The sequence below is a fragment of the Ovis canadensis genome, chromosome 23 (genome assembly GCF_042477335.2).
Source record: "Ovis canadensis isolate MfBH-ARS-UI-01 breed Bighorn chromosome 23, ARS-UI_OviCan_v2, whole genome shotgun sequence".
Taxonomy (NCBI): domain Eukaryota; kingdom Metazoa; phylum Chordata; class Mammalia; order Artiodactyla; family Bovidae; genus Ovis; species Ovis canadensis.
Genome location: NC_091267.1, coordinates 63,997,419 through 64,024,928, shown reverse-complemented (window position 1 = coordinate 64,024,928; position 27,510 = coordinate 63,997,419). Strand labels below are relative to the sequence as shown.

At 38.0% G+C, this 27,510-nt stretch overlaps 1 protein-coding gene across 1 annotated transcript in view; it reads right to left on the bottom strand.

The window, feature by feature from the left end:
* ME2 (malic enzyme 2) overlaps nucleotides 1–27,510 on the bottom strand; it is a 54,032-nt gene that overhangs the window by 16,479 nt on the left and 10,043 nt on the right. The window contains exons 2-12 of the mRNA XM_069568587.1: nucleotides 26,139–26,258; nucleotides 19,209–19,342; nucleotides 16,467–16,616; nucleotides 14,033–14,108; nucleotides 12,248–12,409; nucleotides 11,862–11,965; nucleotides 9,008–9,117; nucleotides 8,812–8,909; nucleotides 8,401–8,514; nucleotides 5,929–6,043; nucleotides 3,422–3,564 (exon numbers count right to left, since the gene is read on the bottom strand). Coding sequence (XP_069424688.1) covers nucleotides 3,422–3,564; nucleotides 5,929–6,043; nucleotides 8,401–8,514; nucleotides 8,812–8,909; nucleotides 9,008–9,117; nucleotides 11,862–11,965; nucleotides 12,248–12,409; nucleotides 14,033–14,108; nucleotides 16,467–16,616; nucleotides 19,209–19,342; nucleotides 26,139–26,246 — 1,314 coding nt within the window. The 5' untranslated portion in view covers nucleotides 26,247–26,258. The remainder of the gene's footprint in view (nucleotides 1–3,421; nucleotides 3,565–5,928; nucleotides 6,044–8,400; nucleotides 8,515–8,811; nucleotides 8,910–9,007; nucleotides 9,118–11,861; nucleotides 11,966–12,247; nucleotides 12,410–14,032; nucleotides 14,109–16,466; nucleotides 16,617–19,208; nucleotides 19,343–26,138; nucleotides 26,259–27,510) is intronic.

Here is a 27,510-nt window from a genome sequence, read left to right as displayed (position 1 = left end):
ACTAAACATTTAAACAGTAACTACAAATATATATATTTATATCATTATTTTATGTAACACTAAGGAAAAAATTATGTAAAAATTTGCAACTGAGAACTATAGTCGGAACAGACTATATCAAACCAGTCTCCTTGGGGAGTTGTAACTCATTCAGTGTACATCTTAAAAAATAAAATTCTTAAATGTTTGAACAGTCTTCTACTGATATACTATCGCCCAAAACATTTAAGATTTAAGTTTTTTATATTTTGGAAATGCCAAGGCCCATAATACATGTAGTATACATATCAAATAGGCATTGTATAAGACTAATTGATAATTTAGGGGATAACCTTTAGTTTTGATTAAAGTGAAACAGGAGAGTAAAAAGCTGGCTTAAAACTCAACATTCAAAAAATGAAGATCATGGCATCCGGTCCCATCACTTTATGGGAAATAGACGGGGGAACAATGGAAACAGTGACAGGCTTCATTTTTGGGGGCTCCAAAATCACTGCAGATGGTGACTGCAGCCATGAAATTAAAAGACGCTTGCTCCTTGGAAGAAAAGTTACGACCAATCTAGAAAAAGGAGAGACATTACTTTGCCAACAAAGGTCTGTCTAGTCAAGGCTATGGTTTTTCCAGTAGTCATGTATGGATGTGAGAGTTGGACTATAACGAAAGCTGAGCACCAAAGAATTGATGCTTTTGAATTGTGGTGTTGGAGAAGACTCTTGAGAGTCCCCTTGGACTGCAAGGAGATCAAACCAGTCCATCCTAAAGGAAATCAGTCCTGAATATTCATTGGAAAGACTGATGCTAAAGCTGAAACTCCAATACTTTGGCCACCTGATGCGAAGAGCTGACTCATTGGAAAAGACCCTGATACTGGGAAAGATTGAAGGCAGGAGGAGAAGGAGACGATAGAGGATAAGATGGTTGGATGGCATCACCGACTTGATGGACATGAGTTTGGGTAAACTCCGGGAGTTGGTGATGGACAGGAAAGCCTGGCATACTGCAGTCCATGGGGTCGCAAAGAGTCAGACGCAACTGAGCAAATGAACTGAACCAAAATGGCAATACAGACTCAGAAGGAATTTTGAAAGAATATATGTGTCAAAATAAAATTTATAACAATGAGAAAAATAATGCTAAATATATCAAGAGCATGAATATGAAGTTCAGAAAGTTCTGACAGAGTTCTACTTTGGGAACAGTCTTCTAGGTTGCTTCACACCAATTCTCCCTTTGGTAACACTGAGAAAAACTCTAAAATATATTAAACAGATGTTTCAAGGAAGTAGGAGTGCTACCCAGATAGGGAGGGCTTGGAGGTAGAGATGGTCAAGATTCAAAAAAAGAGGAGAAACACATTCAAACTCAACACTGGAAGCTCTCCTCCTTCAGGTGAGTGATTTCAAAAGGAAAATCTGTGGCTGAGAGCCTGAAGAGCAGAAGCGTCATGAGTCCCATGATGATTAAAAAAAAAAAGTAAAGTTTAGAGACCACTAGGGGTGTGGGTGGCGTACCAATAAATACTCCAGGGTTTTTGACGTATACTCCAGAGAAAAGGTTAACTGTGAAAACAGATGAGGGCTCTCATGGACTACATCCTGATGAACTAAGGGGAGTTACCCCAGAAAAGAGGGCTTCCCAGGTGACTTGGTGGTAAAGAATCTGCCTACCAAGCAGGAGACACAGGAGACATGTTCAGTCCCTGGGTCGGGAAGGTCTCCTGGAGAAGGAAATGGCTACACTCCAGTACTCTTGCCTGGAGAATCCCATGACAGAGGAGCCTGATAGGCAACAGCCCAGGGGGTCACAAAGAACCAGACATGACTTAGTGACTAAACCACCAACCACCACCACCCCAGACAAACAGCCTCCAGAAGGATAGGTAAAGTTCCTGTGGAGGAAGCTAACTTCATCTCGAGCCTCAAATTATTGCTACAGTTCTTTATTTGCACTACCTAGCACTCAACAAGGAAGTGAAAAGCAAAAGTTGGCTTACGAAGACAAGAACTGGGTAACCAAGAAGAAAACAAAATACATAATAGAAATGGACTGATAGAGAGCAAGATATTTGTTACTATCAGAAATTACTTTAATTATAATTCATATATTCAAGAAATTAAATGACAGACAAAATTTTATTAGAGAACCAAGAGCTATACAAAAGCATCAAATAAATGACAAGACAAAATTTTAGTAGAGAACCAAGAGCTATACAAAAGCATCAAATAAACATTCAAAAATTGCTAAAACTGTGAAGTGTGATAGTCTATACACCTAGAGCCTGCGCTCCACATGAGGTCACAGCAATGAGAAGCCCGCACACTGCAAGTAGCCCCCATTTGCCGCAACCAGAGAAAGCCCATGAGCTGCAATGAAGACCCAACACAACCAAAAATAAAGAAATAATCAAAATCAAAAAAAATAAATTTTAGGTATCGAATGATACTGTGATTTTTTTTTAAGAATTCTTAACTTTTGAGAGATGTACTGTAATATTAATAATAAAATGATACACCTGAGGCTGGCTTCCTAATCTAAGGTGAGCAGGATCTCAAAGAAACAAGACTGGCAATAAGCTGACCACTTCTGAAGCAGAATATTCATACATGATGGGATTCCCCAGTGGTTCACCGCTAAAGAATCCACCTACAATGCAGGAGACCTGGGTTCAATCCCTAGCTCGGGAAGATCCCCTGGAGAAGGGAACCCACTCCAGTATTCTTGCCTGGAAAATCCCATGGACAGAGGAGCCTGGCTGTCTACAGTCCATGGGGTCACAAAGGATTTAGATATGACTTAGCAACTAAATAACAAAAACATTGGTACATGGGAGTTAAATTATATCATTCTTTCTACTTTTGTATATACTTCAAGTTTTCCATAATAAGACAACTTTTAATAGAGACAGAACACTAAAAATTAAGACATATGAATTATTCTTAAGGGCATGACTCAATAATTACTGCTATATATCACTGTTAAGCAAGGTTTTAAAAATCACTTCCTGAACAGTAAGGATTTACTGTATAGCAAAGGGAACTACATTTGATATCTTGTAAAAACCTATAATGGAAAAGAATACAAAAAACTGAAACAAACAAACAAACCCAAATCACTTTGCTGTATACTTGAAACTAACACAATATTGCAACCAAATTAAAAAGGAAAAAACCCACTTCCTAGAGACTCTTAAAGGTCACTTGCAAGAACAATACAGAAAGGGATTACATTGTGGAGATTACAACTATATCCCTATGGAACAGGAAGGGAAAAATCTAACTGTTCCAATGGTATATAAGTTGATACTTGTAACGGAATATAAACCAGTGGCAGCGGCAAAGAATTCAGAAGAACTAAAATTTAAACTCTCCTTACTAGAGGGAAAATCATAGACATAACCATTTCATATTGTTATTAATACCTCTGTAAGTGTGTATGCTTCTTCAGCTGTGCACTCCGCCTGTGCCGTAGGATTACTTAATGCAAATATTATAGGCCTTTCATTGATTTCAGCCATTGCTTTGATTACACCAGGAGTGAAAAGTCGGCCAGCTCCTGCAACTCCTATCATAAAGGGGGGGGGAAAAAACAACTACATTACAAGTAAAATATAGCATTCCCATCAACAGCATTTCTACAATAGCTTTAACATAACAAAAGCACAGGTAAACTCCCATTACAAAGATAAGATTTTGCATTGTTAAGATAATTCCAATCTTACATCTGAAAAGAGAAACAATAAAAACACTAAAATTTCTACTGAAATATTTATTATCTACCCCAGACATAGTAAATTGAGAGCAAAAAAAAAAAAAAAAAAAAGAATATAAGACAACCTCCAGGGAACTCCCTGACAGTCCAGTGATTAGGATTCTGTGCTCCCAATGCAGGGGGCACAGGTTTGATCCCTGGTCAGGGAACGAAGATTCTGCATGCTACATGGTGCAACAGGGAAAAAAAGAAAAAGACTACCTCCATCACGTAACTGTTGTCTAATAAGCACAGAGCTTCAGTTTTAAAAGGGCAAGAGTTCTGCAAACTGGCTGTACAATGTGAATGCATTTAGCACTACCTCACTGTATACTTTTAAATGGGTATGATGGCAAATTCTAAGTTATATATGTTTGACCACAATTAAAATTCTTTTTTAAATGAAAAACTTGAATGTCTAAATGTTAACTTGTTAAACTCTGTGGTACTCATTACAAAATAATAGGAGTGTAGAAGGGAAAAAAAGATCTTCTTGACTATAGTCATCCACTTTCTTGATAGAGATCAGTTTAATGAACTTTTAGTAAGCTCCAACAATGTCTCAGACACTGTAGGTAGGTCACTGGGATATAAAGGTGAGTATAATGCAGGCAGCTTACGAGTTGAGCGAGAACACAACAGAGTAAACAGAAAACCAGAAAACCGGTCCCAGGCGCTCAGTGCGCAGCGAACAGAGGCACTGAAAGAAGACTCAGCCCAGAGTGGGAACTGGGGGAGACAAGGAATGCCTCAGCTGAACGCTTACGGAGCTCATCCAATGAAAAGACTTACATTCAACAGTCAAAGAAATTTTAAATTCCGTTTTATAAACTGACATGTAATAAAGAGAAATACTGGAGACCAGAATTTTAGTACTTCCTCTGTCACTTCTGGCTATATGAAATACTCACAAAATCTTGAGAAAGTTGTTTAACAACTCTGTGCTTGTTTTTCTCACGTAAAAAAGGAATGTATACTCAGTGTTTTCCCATGTGGTCACATGAGGTATATGGACACATTTTTAGGAATCCATGAGTTCTAAGAGAATGAAACATTATTTTCTTATTTCCTTCATCCTCCAGGGCCGGAGTCAATGGACAGATTCTTAGGTTTCTATATTGAGTCAACTCACCCCAGTATTCTTGCCTGGGAAATCCTATAGACAGAGGAGCCTGGCGAGCTATAGACTTATGGGGGTCACAAAAGAATCGGACATGACTTAGAGACTAAAAAAACAAACAATTGAGTTCTGAGAGAAATGCACTCACAATCTTAAAGATTACTTCCCACCCTAAAAAATTGTGAGTCTCAATCAGTAAAGAACCTAATACAGATACCTTTTCTTAACCATAAAGACTGTTCGTGACTTAAAACAGTTTACTATTTAAAATTCCATAGGGCTCCTCCATGAAATTGGTAAAATACAAGAAAAATGATACATTCTAATCTTATAGCTGTACAGGGAATAAAATAGTCCCTCTTTTAAAGACTCTACATTTTCTGTTAATGCCATGTTACAGTCTGATGACAGCTATTAAATGCCTGACTCTTAAAACATACCAAAAGCTTTCAGCTTTGTTGTCAATGAAAATCTTTGACTCTGCATAGGATTTTCTTGGTACAGTCTGTCAAATAACCTTGGTCTTTTTCAGGTTTTGAGCCCACCAGTCATACCAACTCTAAAAGCAAAGCATGAGCAATCACACAGCTTCTAGAAGTTAAAAGTACAAGCAACATCTGTTAACAGAACTGTACACACTGTACCTAAAAGCTATCGCATGCAACACAGGGAACACATCTAACATTTTTAATAACTATGAATGGAGCATAACCTTTAAAATTTGTGAATCGCTACACTGAACAGCTGTCACTTATATGATATTGCACATCAAGTATACTTCAGTTAAAAAAAAAGCTATCACATCTATAGTGACCTAAACGGGAAGGAAATCCAAAAAGAGGGGGAATATAGGCATACATATAGCTGATTCACTTTGCTGTACAGCAGAAGCCACTATACTCCAATGAAGATCAATTTAAAAAACAAAGCTATCATAGAAACATATATGCTGAAAGCTAAGTGAAATATGTCATTTCACTTTGAGTAATCCTGCATGCAAGTTAGGCCTGGCATTATTCAGGTAAGTAACAGAATGACTTAGCAACAACTTTACTCACCAATTATAGCTGAAGGCTTAAGTATATTTACTGCCTCTTCGAAAGTATCAGGTAGGCTCTCTGGAGCTGAGTGAGCAAATGGTTCCTGATGATTTTCTACTGTAGCTTTCCGCCCCTGAATTTTTAAATAAAATACATTTTTTAGTAAATGTTTATTGAGGATTATTTGGAAAGACATCATTATAAGTCACATATTGTTACTACAGGAATAATGTTTCATTTTCATTTACATTTCTCTTCAACTCGTTATCTTCCAATTCTTTCTTCATATTGCCCCAAAACCCAAAAATAAAACATGCATCGAATTCCATTATTACCAAAAATTTCTAATCCCTTTCAAAAACTCATTTACTCTGTGAAGTCTTCCTAAATCTAACAAGGCACAAAGGCATACAATTCCTTATGTGGGCTAGGTGCATTTTAGAGCTTAGAATTTCATATTTCAGAAATGTCTTAGGATAATATATTACAAGTGCTAGTTGCTCAGTCATGTCTGACTCTGCAATCCCATAGACTGTAGCCCACCAACCTCCTCTGTCCATGGATTCTCCAGGCAAGAATACTAGAGTGTGTAATTTATCACAAACACCCTCTCAGTGGGCACTCCACAATTGAACCGAAGTTATGAACAGTCACATCAAGTACAAAAGGTGAAAATTAGAAATATCATCTTTGGTCTTGCTACTAAAGTTAGTACGTAATTTCAGGTCTGTCAGATTTATTACCAAAGGAATTTCAGGAAAAATTCAGGGATTTCAAATTTTCAGATAGATATTATAGACTTATACTACCAAAAGTTCAGAAACAAGAGGAAAGGGAATTCTGGTTTAAGATAGCTGAATGAGTAATATGCTTTCCTCACCAAATCCCAGGTCAAAACCCATTAAAAATAAACTCCTTAGTAGTGTCACAAGTATGGGAGATGTACCACTGACACGTTAGAACAGTGATGAATTTCTCAATCGTTTAAAGCAAACAAAAACATGCTGAATGCAAAAACCAACCAGGATGGCAAATCCATATCCTTATTTCGGCAAAAGAGAAGACCTCCCCAGCAAAGGTGATTTTTAATATCAGAGTTCCAGACAAGCCCCAGGTGAGGACCAGCAGGGGCCCAGAAAAGCAAAACTCCATCATCAGTTGGCTGGGGAATTAACTAAAAGACTGAAAGACAGCCTCAATAGATCCAGGTTCTCAGAACAGTGGCTTCACATGCTTGCTCCCAAGAAGACCACATCTCTTCCATGAGGGCTTCAATCAGAAACTCTCAAAGTCTCAACAAAGAGGGTAGTGTTTTGGGTCACAAGAAGAGATACAAAGCCTAAAACTCATGCTAAAGGAAAAACATACCCTGACCTCGCAGATGCACATACATTCACCCTAGACTTGATTACTGCAAACACGGTAAAGAATCAAAACATTTATGAAAACAAACATCACAAACAGAAGCACCAGACTCATGTATACTAGCAAAAATATATGCACTCTCCAATGGTCTTCCAGGTACAAGGTCTCAATAATCCTTGTATCTGTCATACAAGTAAATATGGCAGTTATAGCTCTGGGAGGAGGCACAGTTGAATGACTAACAGCATAGGATTCACAGTCAGGCTACTTGGGTGGAATCACACCTCCATGACTTACAAGCTTGGAAAAATGACCTGACCTTTATAAACCTCTTCCCTCATTTGTAAAATTTGAAAAACTTTTTTATAAGATCAAATGAGATTGAAAAAAAAAAAGGTTAAGTAAGTTAATCACAATGTGTGGTACATTTTTTAAATACTTAAAAAATTACTTAAAATTTAAACATTCAAGATTTTTCATTCATATTTTTTATTTCATTTTTTGTACTAACAGAATACTGATACTAACTAAGAAAAGATTTCAGGAGCTAGAGCAAAGTAAATGATACAAGCTTGCTCCAAAGATGTAAATGACAAGTAGTTTATATATATCAATAAACACCACAAAAATATAACAGCATTGTGTACTGCATAAGCTCAGCTATGAAAGAGTTTACCTATTCTTTGATGTGTTACACAGTATAAGATACAAGGCATTTCTTAAGTTACTAGAAATGGCAATCAATGATAGGAAGGTGGGCAGGAACAAAGGATACCAAGCTGACCTGGGATAAACCTATCATCCATCATTTCACCTCAGGAATACATGCCTTTTCTAGGGAAAAGGTCCATATATTTCTATCAGATTGCTACAAGAGACTGTGATCTCCAAAGAGTTAAAGGATTTCTGTTCAAATTATCAGATGTCCTGCTAACAATTTAATTAGGAACTTCTGACTTCCCATTAAAAGCCAATAGGTTTAGAAGAGTCAGGAGTCAGAAAACAAAGCAAGAAAGAGTAACTCTGGTGCCAGCATAGACATTATGATTTGAATATGAAAAGAGAACTCTAAAAATATCACTATAACAACATACTTTTGCTTCTCCAAGTTTGAGAATACCTTACCTTAAATAATAAACCAAACTTGTCAACCATCCAAATTTTCTTCCGTGCCTCTTCTTCTGAGAGGCCATTTTCAACCATAGCCATAACTATCAGATTTGCAATTCCAAGAGCAGCCTGTCCAACAAAACAGAAATTTCAAAAACAAAGATTAGAGTGTGATGCGATATTATAAGTTACTTTATACATGAGAATTATATGGTATGAGAAACACTGGGTTTCTTCTTCCCTTATGAAGCACACAAAACTTGATTCTTTGTGATATTCTTTCCAAAGATTTTAAATTATCTATTTCATAACAGAGATCTTGAATTTATGCCCTCTATCTCAACAAAATTAGGAGTTCATTATGCCCCATTTTCCAGTCTAAAGCAGAGTGCTGGTTTTCAATCTTAAAAGCTCACAGAAACTTACCTCTCCTGCTCCAAGAAATAAGATTCTGTGATCTGAGACCGGCTTCCCAATGACTCTCTGTGCTGCAAGCAGACCTGCCAGAGCAACCGCAGCCGTCCCTGCGAGAAAAGTAAAGCACGGTGCAGTGAGAAACAGCACACTACAAAAAAGGTTTTAAGGAGGAATAGAAAACCTAAGTGTTTGTTTTTTGCTTTACCTTGAATATCATCATTGAAGGTACAGTATTTTTCTCGGTATTTTCTCAAGAACCTGAATGCATTATGATTTCCAAAGTCTTCAAACTGAATAAGTGTGTTCTGTCCATATCTAAAACACAGCAAAGCCCGTTATGGTTGTGATGAAATAACACTCTTAAACATTTTAAAAATAATATACTAAGTTAGTTCACTTAAGGCCACACTAACAATTTTTAGAGTGTCTGAAAGACTAGACTCAACATATAGAAAAATCTATTATTCATTCAGAAAAATTTATGGGATGGTTAAAAAAAATGTAGCACCATGATGGACCAAAGGGATACTAATCTGTACAAACTATTTCCAAGTGCCAAAGAAAGACTGCATAGTCCATGCAGCTGCAGAGTGGACACGACTGAGTTACTTTCACTTTTCACTTTCAGGAGGGTGCCCAGCACATATATGCACAAATAACTTCCTAAAAAGGAAAAGATTTCTGTCTCTGAGTTTCAAAAAGTATGTATTTGATACGTGAATTTTCATTACATTCACAGTTAAACAGCAATACAGTAAAATATTTATTAAATAAGCAGTTTTTAAAAAAACTGCTGTATGAGTTCACTGGCTTTCAAAAAAAGCTATCAGTCATCTTGGTGAGATGAAGTATGGGGAGGCATGAAAGGAGGTGGAACTTTATTTGGGTCCCAAAACACAACAGAAAGTAAAGTGGTAGGAAGAAATACAAGGTCTATTTGGCTGTCCCTGAATTTTCAAATCTGGCTACATATTTCAGGGTTTATATGAAAGTATAAGGGAGAAGTTGGTTAAGGGAGGTTGGAGCCAGATAAGGGAGAATTCGGAAAGAAAAACTGGGGAAGGGAACTTTTTTCTGTGTCTGATGTGGAATCACCGAAGGCTTGAGAAGGGAAAAATTCATCTAAGACTCCCTGGAGGAAGGATAAAGCTGCCAGTGAGGCATAGCACATATCAAATGCACAGAGAGATGAGAAAGAAGGGAAAATAATCAGGAAGGTACTGAGGCATGAAGACAAGAAGAGGTGAAGCAGAAGCCACAGGAAGCGAAAGGGATAATTATGAGACATCAGAATGAACAAGCAGAACTTGATGAGGACCACACCTGGGAAGAGGGAAAAGCTGTTGAAATGCCAAGGCAGCCTGGATGACTAAAAAGGGGAAGGGGAAGAGGTGGCAATGTCTGGGATGGTAGAAAGTTTAGTTTTAGATATGGCAACAACTTTGACTCTGTAAAGGAGTTAATTTTTACGATCATCCATGGATCATTAATTTTAGATCATAATCTAAAAGGTAGGGCAGGGAAGCTTCCCAGGCAGTCCAGTGTTTAAGATTTCATGCTTCCATTGCAAGCGGCACAGGTCTGAGCCCTGGATGGAGAACTAAGATCCTGTATGCCATCAGGGGCGGCCAGGAAAAAAAAAAAAGGTGGCAAAGGGCTAGATGATAAAAAGTTTGGACTTTACCCTTGTTCAGTTCAGTTCAGTTCAGTCGCTCAGTCGTGTCTGACTCTTTGCGACCCCATGAATCGCAGCATGCCAGGCCTCCCTGTTCATCACCATCTCAGCCAGGGGGAAAAAAAAAAAGTAGCACAGGACTAGATGATAAAAAGTTTGGACTTTACCCTTGAGCAATAGGAAATTAAGCAAAAGAATAACATAACAAACAGTATGTTTTTAAAAGACTAATCTGGTGGTAAGGTGGAGGGGAAACAGAGAGGAGAGAGGCTGGAGGAAGATTCTGAAGAGTCCAAAAGAGACATGAGGACCTGCAAAGAGGCTGTGACAATGGAAGAGAAAAGATGTATTTCTGAGGCTTGTACGGGTAGTACCAACTGGATGTGAGGACTGAATGACACTATATGGGGTTGACAGAAGAGAAGAAAGAGTCAAAGATTAGACCAAGATCAGAGGTTTGGTGAGGAGGGTGCATGCTACTACCATTAACAGAGGCTAGATTTATTGAAGATAGGCGACAGGTAAAGCGTCTATCTGCAGTGCGGGAGTCCGGGTTCGATCCCTGAGTAGGGAAGATCCCCTGGAGAAGGAAACAGTAATCCACTCCGGTACTCTTGCCTGGAAAAGCCCATGGACAGAGGAGCCTGGTAGGCTACAGTCTATGGGGTTGCAAAGAGTGGACATGACTGAACAACTTCACTTTCACTTTCAGGCAATTTAGAAAGGGAAGGAGATAGCAACAAAACCTCCAGAGGGAAGATTCCAGCTATTGGAAATGCAAACCTCAGAGGAAGGTGGGACTACAGAGATAGGTTTTCATGGGCTGAGAGCCACAAGCATAAAAGTCACAGGCTACATGACTCAAAAGAGAAAAGAACTATATACTCACCCACATTTAACAGAAGAGAACAAGATAAAAATCAGTGGAGATGACAAAGGAAACAAATACGGTTGCAGAAAGACTAAGTCAGGAGAGTCTTAGTTCAAGAGAAGAGAGAATGTCAAGGATGTAGCGGTGGAAAACCTGGTCAGATGCTGCAGACAGGAGGAGAGAGAAGACCAAAATTTAAAATATGAAAGCTGCACAAGAATTTCACTGGAATGGTGAAGTGAGCCTGGATGCTGAGGGTTGAAAGAACTGCACAGTGAAGGTATTACTTAGGAGCAGTGAGTGCAGACTTCAAGATTTCAGTGTGCTCAGGATGCCAGATAACTGAGGAAAGCAAAGCAGAGAGCCTTACCGCGCATCAGCACCGGGCAGGAAAGAACCAAAGTTCTCAAATGTTTAATCTCCTCTATCTTCGCAAGAAATAAAGGAAAACAAAACAGTGGTTCTTTTTTTTTTTTAAGATGCTTTCATATACTCAAACTTTAGAAAAAATACCTGTCAGTAATGGCCTTCATAAACTCATCAATTAGGTCATCATAACGCTGTGATCGATCTCTTTTCTGATATAAACCCATATAAAATGGATCCTTTAAGAGGGCCTATAAAACAGAACAAACATAAATGTGAAAGTTTTTTTTACATAACCAATTGAAACATATTCGTAAAACAGAAACTGTAAAGTATAAAAATTATAAAAACTATATTGCTCTTCTTCAAAAAAACTTTTAATGGTATTAATCTATTTTTATTCATATAGATATTAAAAGAAGTTTAAGACAGAGGCTAACATCTAATCACAGAATTTTCTCTTCTTATCTTTAAAAGAGGGATGCAATAAAACTGTGGGACAAGGATCAGAGAGGGAAAGTAATTTTACTCACTGGATTATCAGTTCCTACGTCAATACACACAGGCAGACATCTATCAGGCCGTATTCCCGCACAAGCTGTATACAAACAAAGTTTTCCTACTGGAATTCCCATTCCGTAGACACCCAGATCTCCAAGACCTAGAATTCTCTCTCCATCAGTCACCACGACAGCCTTAATCACAAAAAAAATACCAATTAAAAGTTGTCCAAAATGGAGCACTAAACAAAAGCATTTTTAAAAAAGACTCTCTTCATCACAAAATAGCACGTATTCTATTATTCCATTCACATGAATACGTAAATCTACAGAGAAAGAAAGTACATTAGTGGTTGTCTAGGGCTGGGGAAAGGGAATGACCACTAATGGGTACAGGGCTTTTCTGGCGGGTGGGGATGAGGGAGCTGTGATGAAAGTCTTCTAAGTTATGATGGCTGCACAACTCCAAATATACTACAAATTACTGAATTTACATTTTAAGCTGGTGAACTGCACTGTCTGTGCATCATATCTCAGAAAAGCTACTAAGATAAAAAATAAATTAAAAAAAATATTTTCTTCACATATTTTCACTCTCACTTTAAAAAATAAAATTGTTTAACTAACTTTCAAAATAAACCACCCAAGAATATTTAAAATTCTAGGATTTCTAGATGTAAAAAGGAGAATTAACTAGATTTGATTTCCCTGTCTTTGGTTTAGGAGTAGAATGCTTCTGACTAGAAAGTGTTAAGTGTTAGTTGCTCAGTCGCGTCCGACTCTTTGCAACCCCATGGACTATAGCCCACCAGGCTCCTCTGTCCTTGGAATTCTCCAGGCAAGAATCTGGAGTGGTTTGCCATGTCCTTCTCCAGGGAAAGAACCTGGACCTCCTGCATTGCAGGTAGATTCTTTATTGTCTGAGTCACCAGAGAAGCCCCCTGACTAGAGGATCAACTTAATATGTTCACAATGACTAAACAGGGGAGGGAGGAACAAACTTCTGATAAGGATTAATCCTAAGAGAAAAATAAATAAGTGAAGTCGCTCAGTCGTGTCTGACTCTTTGCGACCCTATGGGCTGTAGCCCACCAGGCTTCTCTGTCCATGGGATTCTCCAGGCAAGAATACTGGAGTGGGTTGCCATTTGGAATTTAGAAATCACATGCTACTCCAAACAACAACTGAAGCCAAACAAGAAAAACCTCAGCAATGGAGAAAAAACTCTAAAATAAAAAATATACCTACAAAGTTTTAAGATGATACTATGAACTTAATGATCTGACCGAATTTTTCTAGGCTCTTTGAACAAATGATAATTCAAAGATTATTTTGGTGAGGAAGACAAGCAACAAAGGCAAGCAAGATTACTGCCTATAACAAACACGAAAGCCTACCAAAAGATCTTAAACAAGTCTTTAGTTTTTGTTTTGTGAAAGACAGCCAGATTGATTAAGGATCTAAATCTACCTTGGATTTACAAGAAGACATAATGAATCCTCCTCATCACCCACCAGAATAGAAGTTTTTAGGGCATTTTAATGTATTTTCTTTACCTAGAACAATGTTAATTGAAGGCAGGAGGTACCAGTGGTACTGAAGTGAGCAGGCTCACCTTACTCACTCCAACTGCTTTCCCACGGCAAACTCTATACCCCTTTTGTAAAGACCATCATGATTTTCTCAGAGCACTAAATCTGCATGTATGTAAGTATAAAGTAAGACAGAGCAACAATGAAAAAAACTGTTCTTGGAAATTGAGAGGTAACTTACATAGAAAGAAAAAACATTGTGAAAGGAAGGTTGTGCTATTAGTACCTTAACATGATTTTCTGGCCAGTTATCCACAATTGATCTAACATGACCTCTGTCTGAGATTGAAATAAATAATCCCCTGCAACAGAACAAAAACACCTTTGCATTTCACAACAGTTTTTGTTTTTTTTTCCTAAGTTTTTGTTCATAATTGGAATATTTAGATATTTTAATAAAAACAACAAGACACAGTGTAGTTTCCAAGCAGATTTAGCTAAGTGACACTGGTTTATTTTCAAATATTTTCAGCTACTTGAAGCTGTAATTGCATTGCTCACATAGTAGCTGCAACAAAGATCCTTATTAAATGATGCAATCATTTTACCCCAGAAGAAATGTATCCATATCTCCTGCTCAAATAAACTCAATATACCTCCATAAAATATCTCCAAAAATCAATATAAAGACATCCCATCAGTGCACCAGAACATGAAACCACTAAGTAAACTACTGTTAAAAGTCACTGGAAGTTTGAAATCTGAAGAAGCAGGAAGGGAGAGAAGAAAACTACAGTAATTTCAAATAAAAAAATACATCCTTGAAGCATTAGGAAAAAGGAAAAAGTTATTCTAAATACAGTATATTGTTATCCAATTGAGATAATTATCCCAGGTTTCAAAAAAGGAAGAGAGAAGGGAAAGAAGAGAGAGAAAGAAACATAGGTTCTGGACAAGAGGGCAAGTAGAGATGAGGGCCAATAAGTTCTTATATTTAACTTTCTCACTGATATCTTTTTAAAAAAATTTTGTTTTATTGAAGTATAGCTGATTCACAATATTGTATTAATTTCTGCTGTACATCAGTGATTCAGGTATATAAATATATATATATACACACATTCTTTTTGATATTGTTTTCCATTATGGCTTATCACAAAACACTAAATATAGTTCCCTTGGTGATATAGTAGGACCTTGTTTATCCATTCTTCTCATTGACATCTTAACTCTGGCATTACTATCCTAGCTCAAAGCAGTTTAAACAGTTTCTCAACCATAGCTGCCTAGTACAGTAGAATCATCTGATGAGCTTTTTAAAAATGCCAGGGTTCTACCCCAAAGATTCTGATTTAACTGGCCTGGAGTTAACCAACCAAGACTTACCAACTATCTCCTATGTAAAAAAAAAAAAGAAAAAACCCACTGTCACTACATAAATGATACACAGTATCTGCCCTCATCCAAAAGCTCTTTATATTTCATGTGAGTTCTTAATTCTGGTGCACAACAAAGGAGCTTTAATGAAACAGCAGTACCTGGGCCCAACTCTACACTAAAGGAATCAGAACCTCTGTGTGTACGGTGGAGGGGAGCAGGGCATCGGGATCCTTTTGTTTTCCCTTTATCTTTTAGTCTGAACTGAGAAATACTACTTCTCTAAGTGAAAATGAAACTATAAAAGAGCTGAACAGCTGGGCCATATCACAGAAATGCTTAGACACATTAACTGATAGCACAGAACAGACAGTGTTCTCAGAAGTGTCTTCCGGGGAATACCTGCAACACCATCACCGACAGTGTTCATTACAATCCGGACCTCCAGACCTTTCTGTTTCATCAGAATCTTAGGAATAGGAAGGAGAGGAAAAGTTGGCAAGGATCAACACTTTAAGCAGGTCCCACAGATGTTCCCATATGCACGTTAAAGTTTGAGAGCCACTAGACTAGATGAGAAGGGACTGAGGACAAATGCTGTCAACGCGTGTCTGGATTTCTACATTTGTATCAGTATGTAAGCAGGACATTGGAAAGATATAAGGATGGTGGGAAACGACTACAGGTTAGAGGAATAAGACAAGAAAACTCAAATTAAGTAAAAATAGCACTTATACAACACTTATAAGTTTATAAAGAACATCACATCAGTTTCCTCATCTGACCTTCTCAGCAGCTCTTTGAAAGGTACTGGAATCCCTATTTTATGATAAATGGATTCAGAGGGATAAAGTAACTTACTTACTCAAAGGCTTAAGCCAACGCTCACCCCAGCATCCTTTCCACTTAAAATATTTGGAGGTGCTTGAACTATGTGAAATTAAAATTTGTGTAAGATCATAAAAATGAACAAGCAATAGAAATAAAGCTGATAAAAAATGAGATTTACTCTCTTAGTCAGCCAGACTGTCAAAAAGTTTTATGATTATTCTGCAGAATATGTTACCAAAATGGAGAATACTTTTTTTTCGGTTCAAAAATGCACAATTCCTCTAACAATCAAACCTTAAAGAAGGTTAGGAATGAATGATGCTATTTCCACAAAATAAAGAATATGACACATTACATTTTTATGAATCCCTTTCTGTCCAAATTAAGTTTTTGTGAGGAAGGGAACTGTGTTTGGATAAGACTGCAACATAAAAAATAGAAATGTAATCGGTGCTGTGATTTTTTTCCTATATAACAGTAATTTGCAAAAACATTTTTAAAATAAGCCTTACTTAGGTCTTCTAAAGATGTGTCCATACTGGGAGCAGGCAAGACCAACTGTTGGTGTATATACAATTGGCATTAGAGTTTCAATATCATCTTGCAGTATTCTGTAAAACAATTTCTCATTTCTTTCTTGTATTCCCATTATATAGATGTATCTGAAATTGAACACAGTAAATAATGTCTACATCAGCCAGCATTAAACATTTTAGCCTTTGAAATGAAATCTAAACATGTACAATTGAGGATCCCCTCCCCCTGGAAAACAAAACCCTATATATCCTTATGTAATACCCAGGACTAAAAACTAAAGATGTACTTAAATGGTAGATGATGATGATGATGATGATGATGATGAAAAGAATCAGAAGCAACAGCTAACATTTACTGAGCCCTTACTGTGAGTCAGGCTCTGAACCAGGCACTGGAAATGTAAAAATTACCAAGAGGCCCCCACCCTTAGGGGCTTCCCTTATAATTCAGCCGGTAAATAATCTGCCTGCAATGCAGGAGACCTGGGTTCAATCCCTGGGTTGGGAAGATTCCCCTTGAGAAGGATATGGCAACCCACTCTAGTATTCCTGCCTGGAGAATCCCAGGGACAGAGGAGCCTGGTGGGCTACAGTCTAAGGGATCGCAGAGTCAGCCACGACTGAGAGACTAAACCACCACCTCACCCTTAAGGAGCTAATCTTCAAGATGATTGACATGTAAACAAGAAAACAAAATAAAGTGGCATTCATTCAAATATTCACTAAATACTAAATATGTGCCAGGCACGATTGTAAACTCCAGAGATGTAAGAAGTGCCCCTGTTCTCATGGGGTTTATAATCCAGGAGACTTAGAAGCATTTTAACTCTATTACAGTGCACAGAAGTAGCATGAAGGAGGCAATGGTTAAGTCATAAAAACCTATAAATAACAGCTTTTAAAGAATAAAGTTTAGAAAACAGGGAGATGTTGGGCTGAAAAATCAGTTACCACCTTGAATTAAATATAAAGTAGACTCGTTTTTTCCCCTCATTTGTTCCTCCTCCTGCTACCATCTGGTCAAATGGGAATCCATCTGGAGTCCATTCCTGAATTCTTCCTCTCCCACCTTCCCCCACCCCAACCTAATAAATCCACAGGCCCTACAAAGACTATCTGCTAAATACCTTTCACAGAGTTGTTTCGTCCCTTTCTAACAAGTCTCTATACACACAACTTTGTTCCCCTGCTCCAATCTATTCTCTTAAAAACATACCTCTGATCAGTTCTCTTCTCCTTGAATGGCTTTCAAACACCAGTTTATTAGCCTTAAGCTCTTAAAACAGTTAAGTAGACTTCCCTGACTACTTTCCAGCCTTGTCTTTGTTTGTACTGAACTTGCTTTAGTTTCTTAAACGCACCAGAACTCTCACCTTGGCACTGCAGCACACGACGACGCACCTGCTGCCTGGAACACCCTCTACCCAGGCAGAGTCCTCTTTACTCATGCTCTCCAAATGCAGCTGAGGTGGCGCACTCTCTGCGGTCTTTTTGGTCATTCCCATCCCCCACCACACATACATACATTTTAGATTTTCTGATTTTCAGGTCCCGTAACACCCTATTCCCTCTGTGACCCTCACGCAACTTTTTGACTTTCTCTCCCCTCTGTGATGAGTCAGAGACTATACACACATGTACATATGTACGTACGTACATATGTGCGCTTTCCCAGTGGCTTGGATGGTAAAGATTCCAGCAATGTAGACTGGGGTTGGGAAGATTCCTCTGGAGAAGGAATGGCTACCCAGGATTCTTGCCTAGATAATCCTATGAACAGAGGAGCCTGGTGGGCTACAGTCCATGGGGTCACACAAAGAATTGGACATGACTGAGTGACTGAGCACAGCACACACGTGTGTATGTATGTGTATGTGTGTAGTCTCTCACTCATCACTCTCACTCACTCACTTGACATTACGCCCCATAATGTCAAAGAAACCAGTCTCACTTGTCACCAGTATCCAATAATCCCCTACACTTTACAAACCAAATGAATATTTTAGTCCTGTAGTCAGACTGATCCTTTTACCCAAAATACCCTGCCCTTCTTTCTCATTTTGCCTGCTCCCTGTAACACACCGTTTCAAATTCAACTAAAGCATCACTTCCTCCAGGAAGTGCTTTCCCAGGCTGCAGAAGGCACCCCTCCTCATGCTTTCAGGATGGACTCTGCACGCCCCTCTTCCTCGCCGTCCTGCACACTGCAGCATAGCTACAATGGCAGTCACAGCGTAACTCTCCACAGATGAGCTCCTAGAGGGCAGGCCGTGAGTTACCAGGGTGGCCATACATTCCAGTTTGCCTGGGACAGCTTCATTTACCTCTTTTTCACTCCCCAAAGTGTCCTGGACTGGATGATATATTATATGGCCACCCTATCTATTACTCCCTTTATATCCTCAGTGGCTAGCAACAGCACAAAAAGTAGGTGATCAATAAAAGCTGAACAGAATGGGTGTCTCTGCTTCTACCATTCAATTCAAACCTTAAAGCCCTGTGATTTTAACTATAAAAAACTGATTCCTGCTGAGTTTTACTACAGTGAAAATAAGGGAATTATTCACTGAAGTGAAGGAAATATAATCATTATAAAACGAATCAACTAAAATACAAGTTTCATTATGAGACTTATTTCTCATGCCATCATAATAGTACTCTCAATTTTTGGATCAAAACATCAATTAAAAAAAAACTAAACATCTAATCAATTCTCACTTTTCCAAAGGGCCATTCAACTTTTTCACGTTTCTATGGAACCGTAAGGCTTGAATATCTTGTGTCTCTATTTTGGGAGGTAGAAGTCCTTGAAGACCAAGCATTTGTCTTTCCTGCAATGTGAACGCCATCCCCTAAAAAGGAAAAAATTAAAAATTAAAAATGATTAATTATAGGGGTAGCAAATGTAATGTAACCTACCAAATGTAATTTAAACATAAAAAGATCAGCCAGATTACATTTTGGCCCCGACTTTCAAAAATTTGTAAGACTGATTATATCTAGTACTGCTGAGAATATAGTAAAAGAATTACTCTCATACCACTGCTGGCAACATAAATTGCTCTAGGCTTTTTGAAAGCCAATTTTAAAGTATTCTTAGATTTTTTTTAATGCACATATTTTATTTTTTTAACTGAAGTATAATTGACTTACAATATGTTAGTGTCTGGTATACAACGTAGTGATTCAATTTCTTTGAACTCCATTTAAAATTATTACAAAACAATGACTATATTTCCCTGTGTTGTACAATATATCCTTGTAGCTTATTTATTTTATACAAAGCAGTTGCATCTCTTAATTCTCTGTCCCTACCTTGTGCCTCTCCCTTCCTCTCCTTACTGGTAACCACTAATTTGTCCTCAGTGTGAGTCTGCTTCTGTTTTGTTATACCTATTTAACTGTTTCATTTTTTAGATTCCACACATAAGTGATATCATACAGTATTTGTCTTTGCCTGACTTACTTCACTAAGCATAATACTCTAGGTCAATCCATACTGTTGCAAATGGCAGAATTTCATTCTTTTCTTATGGCTGTGTGCTATTCCATTGTTTGTGTGTGTGTCTGTGTGTGTGTGTGTGTGTGTGTGTGTATCTTATTTATCCATTCATCTGTTGATGGACACTTAAGATTGCTTCCCTATCTTGAATGCACATATAGCAATTCTACTTCTACCTAGTTATTTTAGAGAAATATTCATAAACAAAGAGGTACATACGAAGAGATTAGTTGTAGCACTGTTTCTAGTTATCTTATCTACTACAAACTAAAAGCCCATCAATTATGGAAGAATTATGAACCTATGACACTTCCATACAGCTAAACATATACCTTTAAGTGTATAGTGGAAAAACATGCCAGATACACAGTTAGGAAAAAAAGTTAACTTGAAAATCAAAACAAACTCCCTATTATTATGTTTAGAAAATCCCCATAAACTACATGTTATATACGGATGCACGCACACATTAAAAATGAAAGCAACAGGCAGCTTGAAAGAATACAAACCAAACTTGAGAGGCTACCATGACTAGACAGGAATGAGGTTGAACAGAGGGAGGAGGGAAGAAGAAATGATACTTAAGAAAAATTAACCTATGTAATAAACTCTTTTTCAATTTCTGGTATTTAGCTATGGGTTAAATTTTTTGTTATCGAAGAGATATCAGTGACATCTCTTTTCCTCCGTAAAAGCAATAAGAACCCTGGTCAAAAGTTCAGAAGTCTGGAAATTAACCAAAGGTTTCAGCAATCGGAGAGCATTTATTCAAGAAAAACTGCTAAATTTCAGTAAGAACAGAAAGCTTCATGGCATTTTAACTTTCCTTCTTCCTATTCTCCCCTCCCCAGCTCCACAGTAACCTTGAAAAAGCAGACACTGAAGCAGTCACTTTGAAAATTAGAGCTTGGCTGTCACTAGAGAAAGGCAGGAAGGGTCGCAGATTCTTCTAAAGCCCAGTATCCGGGTAACTGTCGTTTGACCTGAAGACCCTATCTGCAAGGCTGTCTTTATTTGACCTGACTTGCTCAGGCAGTGGGAACAGCCTTCTCCCCCGGCCCCCAGAACAGTTTGTTGTAAACAATCAGAGGTAATTATTTAACATAGCATCTCCCCAAGGCAGTAGATGACATCTGGGGCAAACAGCAGGTTAACCAAAAAACTGAAAAGGAACACTGAAAAGTTCAGGGGGAACTTTGCAAAGCTGAGACATATTCTTAAGAACTTAGAGGGTCATATGCGTAGCTGTAAGCATGTCCAGGAAAGACTTGGGAGACCTCTGGCTAGCCTTGAGGCTCTGTGTAAGCAGGAAGTGAAGGCTGACACATAGTTGTAAACTGCTTCTGCGCTGTGCTAAGTCACCTCAATGGTATCCAATTCTTTGTGACCCCCACGGACTGTAGCCCACCAGGCTCCTCTGTCCATGGGATTCTCCAGGCAAGAATATTGGAGTGGGTTGCCATGCCCTTCTCCAGGGGATCCTCCCAATCCAGGGATCGAACCTGCTTGTCTCCTGCATTGGCAGGTGAGTTCTTCACCACCAGCGCCACCTGGGAAGCTCTGTAAACTGCTTAGCTGAGTACTAAAGGCACGCTCCAGGCTTCCCAGGTCACTCAAGTGGTAAAGAATCTGTCTGCCAATGCAGGAGATGCAAGAGACACTGGTTTCATCCCTGGGTTGGGAAAATCCCTGGAGAAGTCTCCTTGGGGTACCCTCTCCTTGCCTTAATAAAGTCCCACAGACAGAGAAGCCTGGAAGGCTACAGTCCATGTGGTTGCAGAGGGTCAGACACAACTGAGAATGCAAGAAAGAAAATTAAAGGCACACCCCCACAGATACACAGAGCTCCTTGGCAAAGAATGGTTCCAGGTATTTAAGTTTCGGATTAATCATTCGCTGATTACTAAGTTAACAAAGCAGAGATTTCAGTAGGCAAATATAACAAGAAGAAAGAATTCAGAAATGATACTAAATAGACAACAGCAACACTACAAACCCTGGGAGGAATGACTATTTCAACAAAAAATCATAAAGGCAAACAAACAAAAAACACACGAAGTCTGACTCGTATATAAGAAAAAAGGGCAGTTAATTGAAATTGCCCCCAAGGAAGTCCAAATACTGTACTTACTAGACTAAGATTTTTAATTAGTTGTTCTAGGGGAGGGATAAGTTGGCATTAACACACTACTATATATGAAGTAGATAAACAACAAGGACATACTGTATAGCACAGGGACATATAAGGAAAAAGAGTTTGAAAAAGTGTATATATGTATGCATAACATGAATTACTTTGCTATACGCCTGAAATATTGTAAATCAATTATACTTCAACTAATAAAAAAAGAAAAAAGTTAGTTACTCTAAACATATTAAAAAAAACTAAAAAACACCATTGTCTCACAAACTACGGGAAGTATGAGAATAACATCCCACTAACCAGAGAATATTGATAAGCAGAGAAGCTATAAAAAGGAACCAAATTCTCAAATTGATATACAACTGAAATAAAAATTTCATTAAAGAGGTTCAACAAGCAGATTTGAGTGGCGGAAGAAAAAAAAATCATTAAACATGGCTCAACTGAGATAATCCAGTCTGAGAAAGGAAAAATAAGGAATAAATATGAACAGACCTGAAAGATACCATCAAGAGTGCCAACATATACATAACAGGAGTACCAAAGGTGAGGAGAGAAAAGGATAAAGAATACTTGAAAAAATAATGGCCAAAAACTTCCCAAATTTTATGAGAAGCATTAATCCACACATTCAAGAAGCCCAATAGCTTTAATCAAGAAAAACACAAAGAGCTCTACCCCAGACACATCCTATTCAAACTGTCAAAAGCCAAAGACAAAAGGAGAAATCTGAAAGCGAAGAGAAGTGACTCATCACATACAGGGGATTCTCACAAAGAGTAACAGAAACCATGGAAGCCAGAGGCAGTGCTGAAGGAAAAATCAACGGACAACCAGGAACTTCCCAATTCTAGAAAACCATCTTTCAAAAATGAAGAAATTAAGACATTCCCAGATAAATAAAAACAGAGACTCCATTGTTAACAGACCTGTCTCACAAGAAATACTGAAGGGAATCCTTCAGGTCTAAATGGAAGACACTAGATAGTAACTCAAATCCATGCAAAGAAATAAAGAACATGGATAAGATGACTACATAATATAAAAAACAGTATAAATATATTTTTTGTAGGTTTCTTCCTCTTACTCAATTTAAAAGACAATTACATAAGATAATAACTACAAATCTGTGTTGACAGTCATGCAATGTATAAAATATAATTTGTACGAAAAAGCAGCACAAAAGGAGACAGACCTCTACAGGAGCAAAATTCTGGTGAACTATTTAATTAAACTCATATCAAACTGAACTAGACTGTGATAAAGATGGTAACTGTAGTCCCCAGGGCAAACCACTGAGAAAATAACTCAGAAATAGGCAGTAAAAGACAAGGGAATTTAAATAGTATAATGGAAAATATTTAACACAAGTGAAGGGAACAATGGAAGACAAAGAGGAACAGAAACCACATAAGACTTTTAAAACAAATAGCAAAATAGCAGACATAAATCATACCCTACTAGACATTATATTAATGTAGATGGATGAAATTCTAAAATTAACAGGGCTGGCAGAACTGATAAAATAACATGATCCAATTACATGCTGACTACAAGAGACACATGTTGATTCAAAGATACAAATAGGTGTAAAGTAAAAGAATGGAAAAAGATTCAGGATGCCAATAGTAACCAAAGCAGAGCTGGAAGAGGCATGTTGGTAACAGAGAAGATAGACTTTGAAACAAACATTTCTAGAGGAGGACCTTTTGCTGAAAGGGTCACTCCAGTTAAGAAGATACACTCCATTAAGTATATAAACATACTTCGTTAGACAACAAAAGAGGGCCAAAATACATGACACAAAACTGACAGAATTAGGGAGAAAGATAATCCAACAAGCTGAAAATGTCAATATCTCAGTTTCAATAATGGAGAAGACAACTAGACAGAAAAACAAGGAAAAGGAAGACTTGAAGAGCACCATAAACCAACTAGACACAGCAGATGCTCCATCATCAGAAGCAGAATACACATTCTTTTCATCTGTACAAGGAATATTCTCCAGGACAGACCCTTTGTCAGGCCATACAACAAGTCTCAATAAATTTAAAAGGTTTTAAGTCTTCCAAAGCATGATCTCCAACCACAATGTAGCAAGATTATTTTTATTAAATTAAAAATAAACGGATATTTGGGGAATCTTAACACACTTCTAAAAAAACCAACTGGGCAGAGAAGAAAGCACAGGCAAATTAGAATATACCTGGAAGGAGATCCAACCAATCTTTTCTGAAGGAGGTCAGCCCTGGGATTTCTTTGGAAGGAATGATGCTAAAGCTGAAACTCCAGTACTTTGGCCACCTCATGCGAAGAGTTGACTCATTGGGAAAGACTCTGATGCTGGGAGGGATTGGGGGCAGGAGGAGAAGGGGATGACAGAGGATGAGATGGCTGGATGGCATCACTGACTCGATGGATGTGAATCTTAGTGAACTCCGGGACTTGGTGATGGACAGGGAGGCCTGGTGTGCTGCGATTCATGGGGTTGCAGAGAGTCGGACACGACTGAGCGACTAGACTGAACTGAACTAAGATGAATTAAAACACACACACCAAACCTTATAAGATAGAGTGAAAATAATTTTAAGAGGGAAATTTGTAGCTGTAGGTGTAGCGGAAAGAAGCAGAATGATCTCAAATCAATTATTTAATCTTTCACTTTAAGAAACTGGGTGGCAGGGGAGGAGAACAAACTATACCTGAAGCAAAAAGGAAGGAGATAATAAACATTAGAGTGAAAATAAATAGAAAACAGAAAAAGTAACTAAAAAATTAAAAATTAAACCAAAAGTTGGTTCTTTGAAAAAGACCTTATAAAATTGTTGAATCTTTAGAATGAAAAAAAAAAAAAAGTCAAATCACTAAATCCTTTGTGTGTCATGTTCCTCCTTATAAGATTTTATCTAAGACTGGGAAATGTAAAGGGGTTAAAACCCCTGAGTTTTTATGTAGTTTTAAATGAACTGTGTGCTGCTAAGTCGCTTCAGTTGTATCCGACTCTGTGCGACCCCCCGTCCCTGGGTTTCTCCAGGCAAGAACACTGGAGTGGGTTGCCATTTCCTTCTCCAAATGAACTGTGTAGTTCATTTTAAAATGCTTATCCTATTGCTAAAGATAAATGAGTTGGCCATACAAGGTTTTACTGCCTATCTCCTACCTTAAATCTGTCCCTAGATTTAAGGGACACTCAGAACCATTTTATTTATAATGCGCAGGAGAAATCAAAATGATTATTAAAGAAATAGTTTTACGTATTGAGCATTTATGATAAAAGTTGATAAAATTCTTAAACTTGCTGGCCTGGTGTTAGTAAGTGAACGTGACATAGTCTGAAACGGATGCCCTGAATGCAGAAACCACCTTCCTCTCAGCTGCCTTTCTACTCTTTTCTGTTTCCCATCGCCACTCGTTTTACCAAACCTGTCTTCTGCTCGTGGACACAACAATGCCCTCCTGTGTTACACCCCCTTCAGCTGATCCTGAGTTATCTTCCTTCAGACCCAATATTGATAAAAATCCCTTAACTAGCCTCTTCATCATGCAGGTAAGCACAGCAGGAGGAAAAGAAAAGGCCTCTTCTATTTCTTGCCCTCCAAGTGCAGTGAGAATGAATGATCCATCGGGGTTAGGAAATTATAGAACATTTATTCATTTATTTATAAAAGCAATAAAATGACTAAATGAAGTCAATCTAAATATGCTACATCTGGCCAAAAGTCTTGACCAATCTGTTATTCTTGGATTTTTTTTTTTTTAAGCTAGAACTAGGAAATAAAGCCAACTCTTTCTGGGTGGTAGAAATTGAGAGGGTGAAATTTGGAAGGTATAAAGCAACCCTGAAAAGAGAAAAGTTCACAAAGGAAAATAAAAAACCCACCCACTTCCAAACAGGTTCAATATAAAGCCACACAATACAAATCTTTCATACTATATCTGTCTAAAATGTATCAAACCTTTACCAGGAAGAGAGAAAACGTATAATACTGTTAATGTTACTAACCTTGTTGGTTCTTGGGTTCAGCATAAGTGGCTTGCCTTTCTCTTTTGTGTGCAAATGGCGGCATGCCAGAGTACAAGGAGTGGCGACTATTTTAAACCTGGACAGCATCTTTCTTCTCACCTGGGAAAAACAAAGCAAATAAAGATAATGAGAAACCTATTATAGAACTGTAGGTATATCAGGGACAACTTTTCAAAAGCAGATTTAAAAAGCTTCATTTTCCACAAATGAAAAAGTTTTTCAAAATACGTTTATGTTTCTATAGATAGAAGGGATTATAAAAGAGTAAGCAACAGTGTGAAGGCAAAGATTTATTTTTTTCTGACAAGAGTTGAAGTCCTTCGATGACAATAATCATTGCTACTGTCTACACATTACCTACTACAGTGAGCCAAATATTTACCCTTTCTGTAATTCACACAAGTATGGCAGGGTAAGAAATATCTAAACACCGAATGTTTACATGGAAGTAAGTTCAGGGAACAAGACCATCCCCACGGAAAAGAAATGCAAAAAAGCAAAATGGCTGTCTGAGGAGGGCTTACAAATAGCTGTGAAAAGAAGCGAAGCGAAAAGCAAAGGAGAAAAGGAAAGATATGAGCATCTGAATGCAGAGTTCCAAAGAATAGCAAGAAGAGATAAGAAAGCCTTCCTCAGTGATCAATGCAAAGGAATAGAGGAAAACAACTGAATGGGAAAGACTAGAGATCTCTTCAAGAAAATTAGAGCTACCAAGGGAACATTTCATAGAAAGATGGGCTCGATAAAGGACAGAAATGGTCTGGACCTAACAGAAGCAGAAGATATTAAGAAGAGATGGCAAGAAAACACAGAAGAACTGTACAAAAAAGATCTTCACGATCCAGATAATCATGATAGTGTGATCACTCATCTAGAGCCAGACATCCTGGAATGTGAAGGCAAGTGGGCCTTAGAAAGCATCACTACTTCCAGTTGAGCTATTTCAAATCCTGAGAGATGATGCTGTGAAAGTGCTGCACTCAATATGCCAGCAAATTTGGAAAACTCAGCAGTGGCCACAGGACTGGAAAAGGTCAGTTTTCATTCCAATTCCAAAGAAGGGCAATGCCAAAGAATGCTCAAACTACCGCACAATTGCACTCATCTCACATGCTAGTGAAGTAATGCTCAAAATTCTCCAAGCCAGGCTTCAGCAATACATGAACCGTGAACTTCCAGATGTTCAAGCTGGTTTTAGAAAAGGCAGAGGAACCAGAGATCAAACTGCCAACATCCACTGGATCATGGAAAAAGCAAGAGAGTTCCAGAAAAACATCTATTTCTGCGTTATTGACTATGCCAAAGCCTTTGACTGTGTGGATCACAATAAACTGTGGAAAATTCTGAAAGA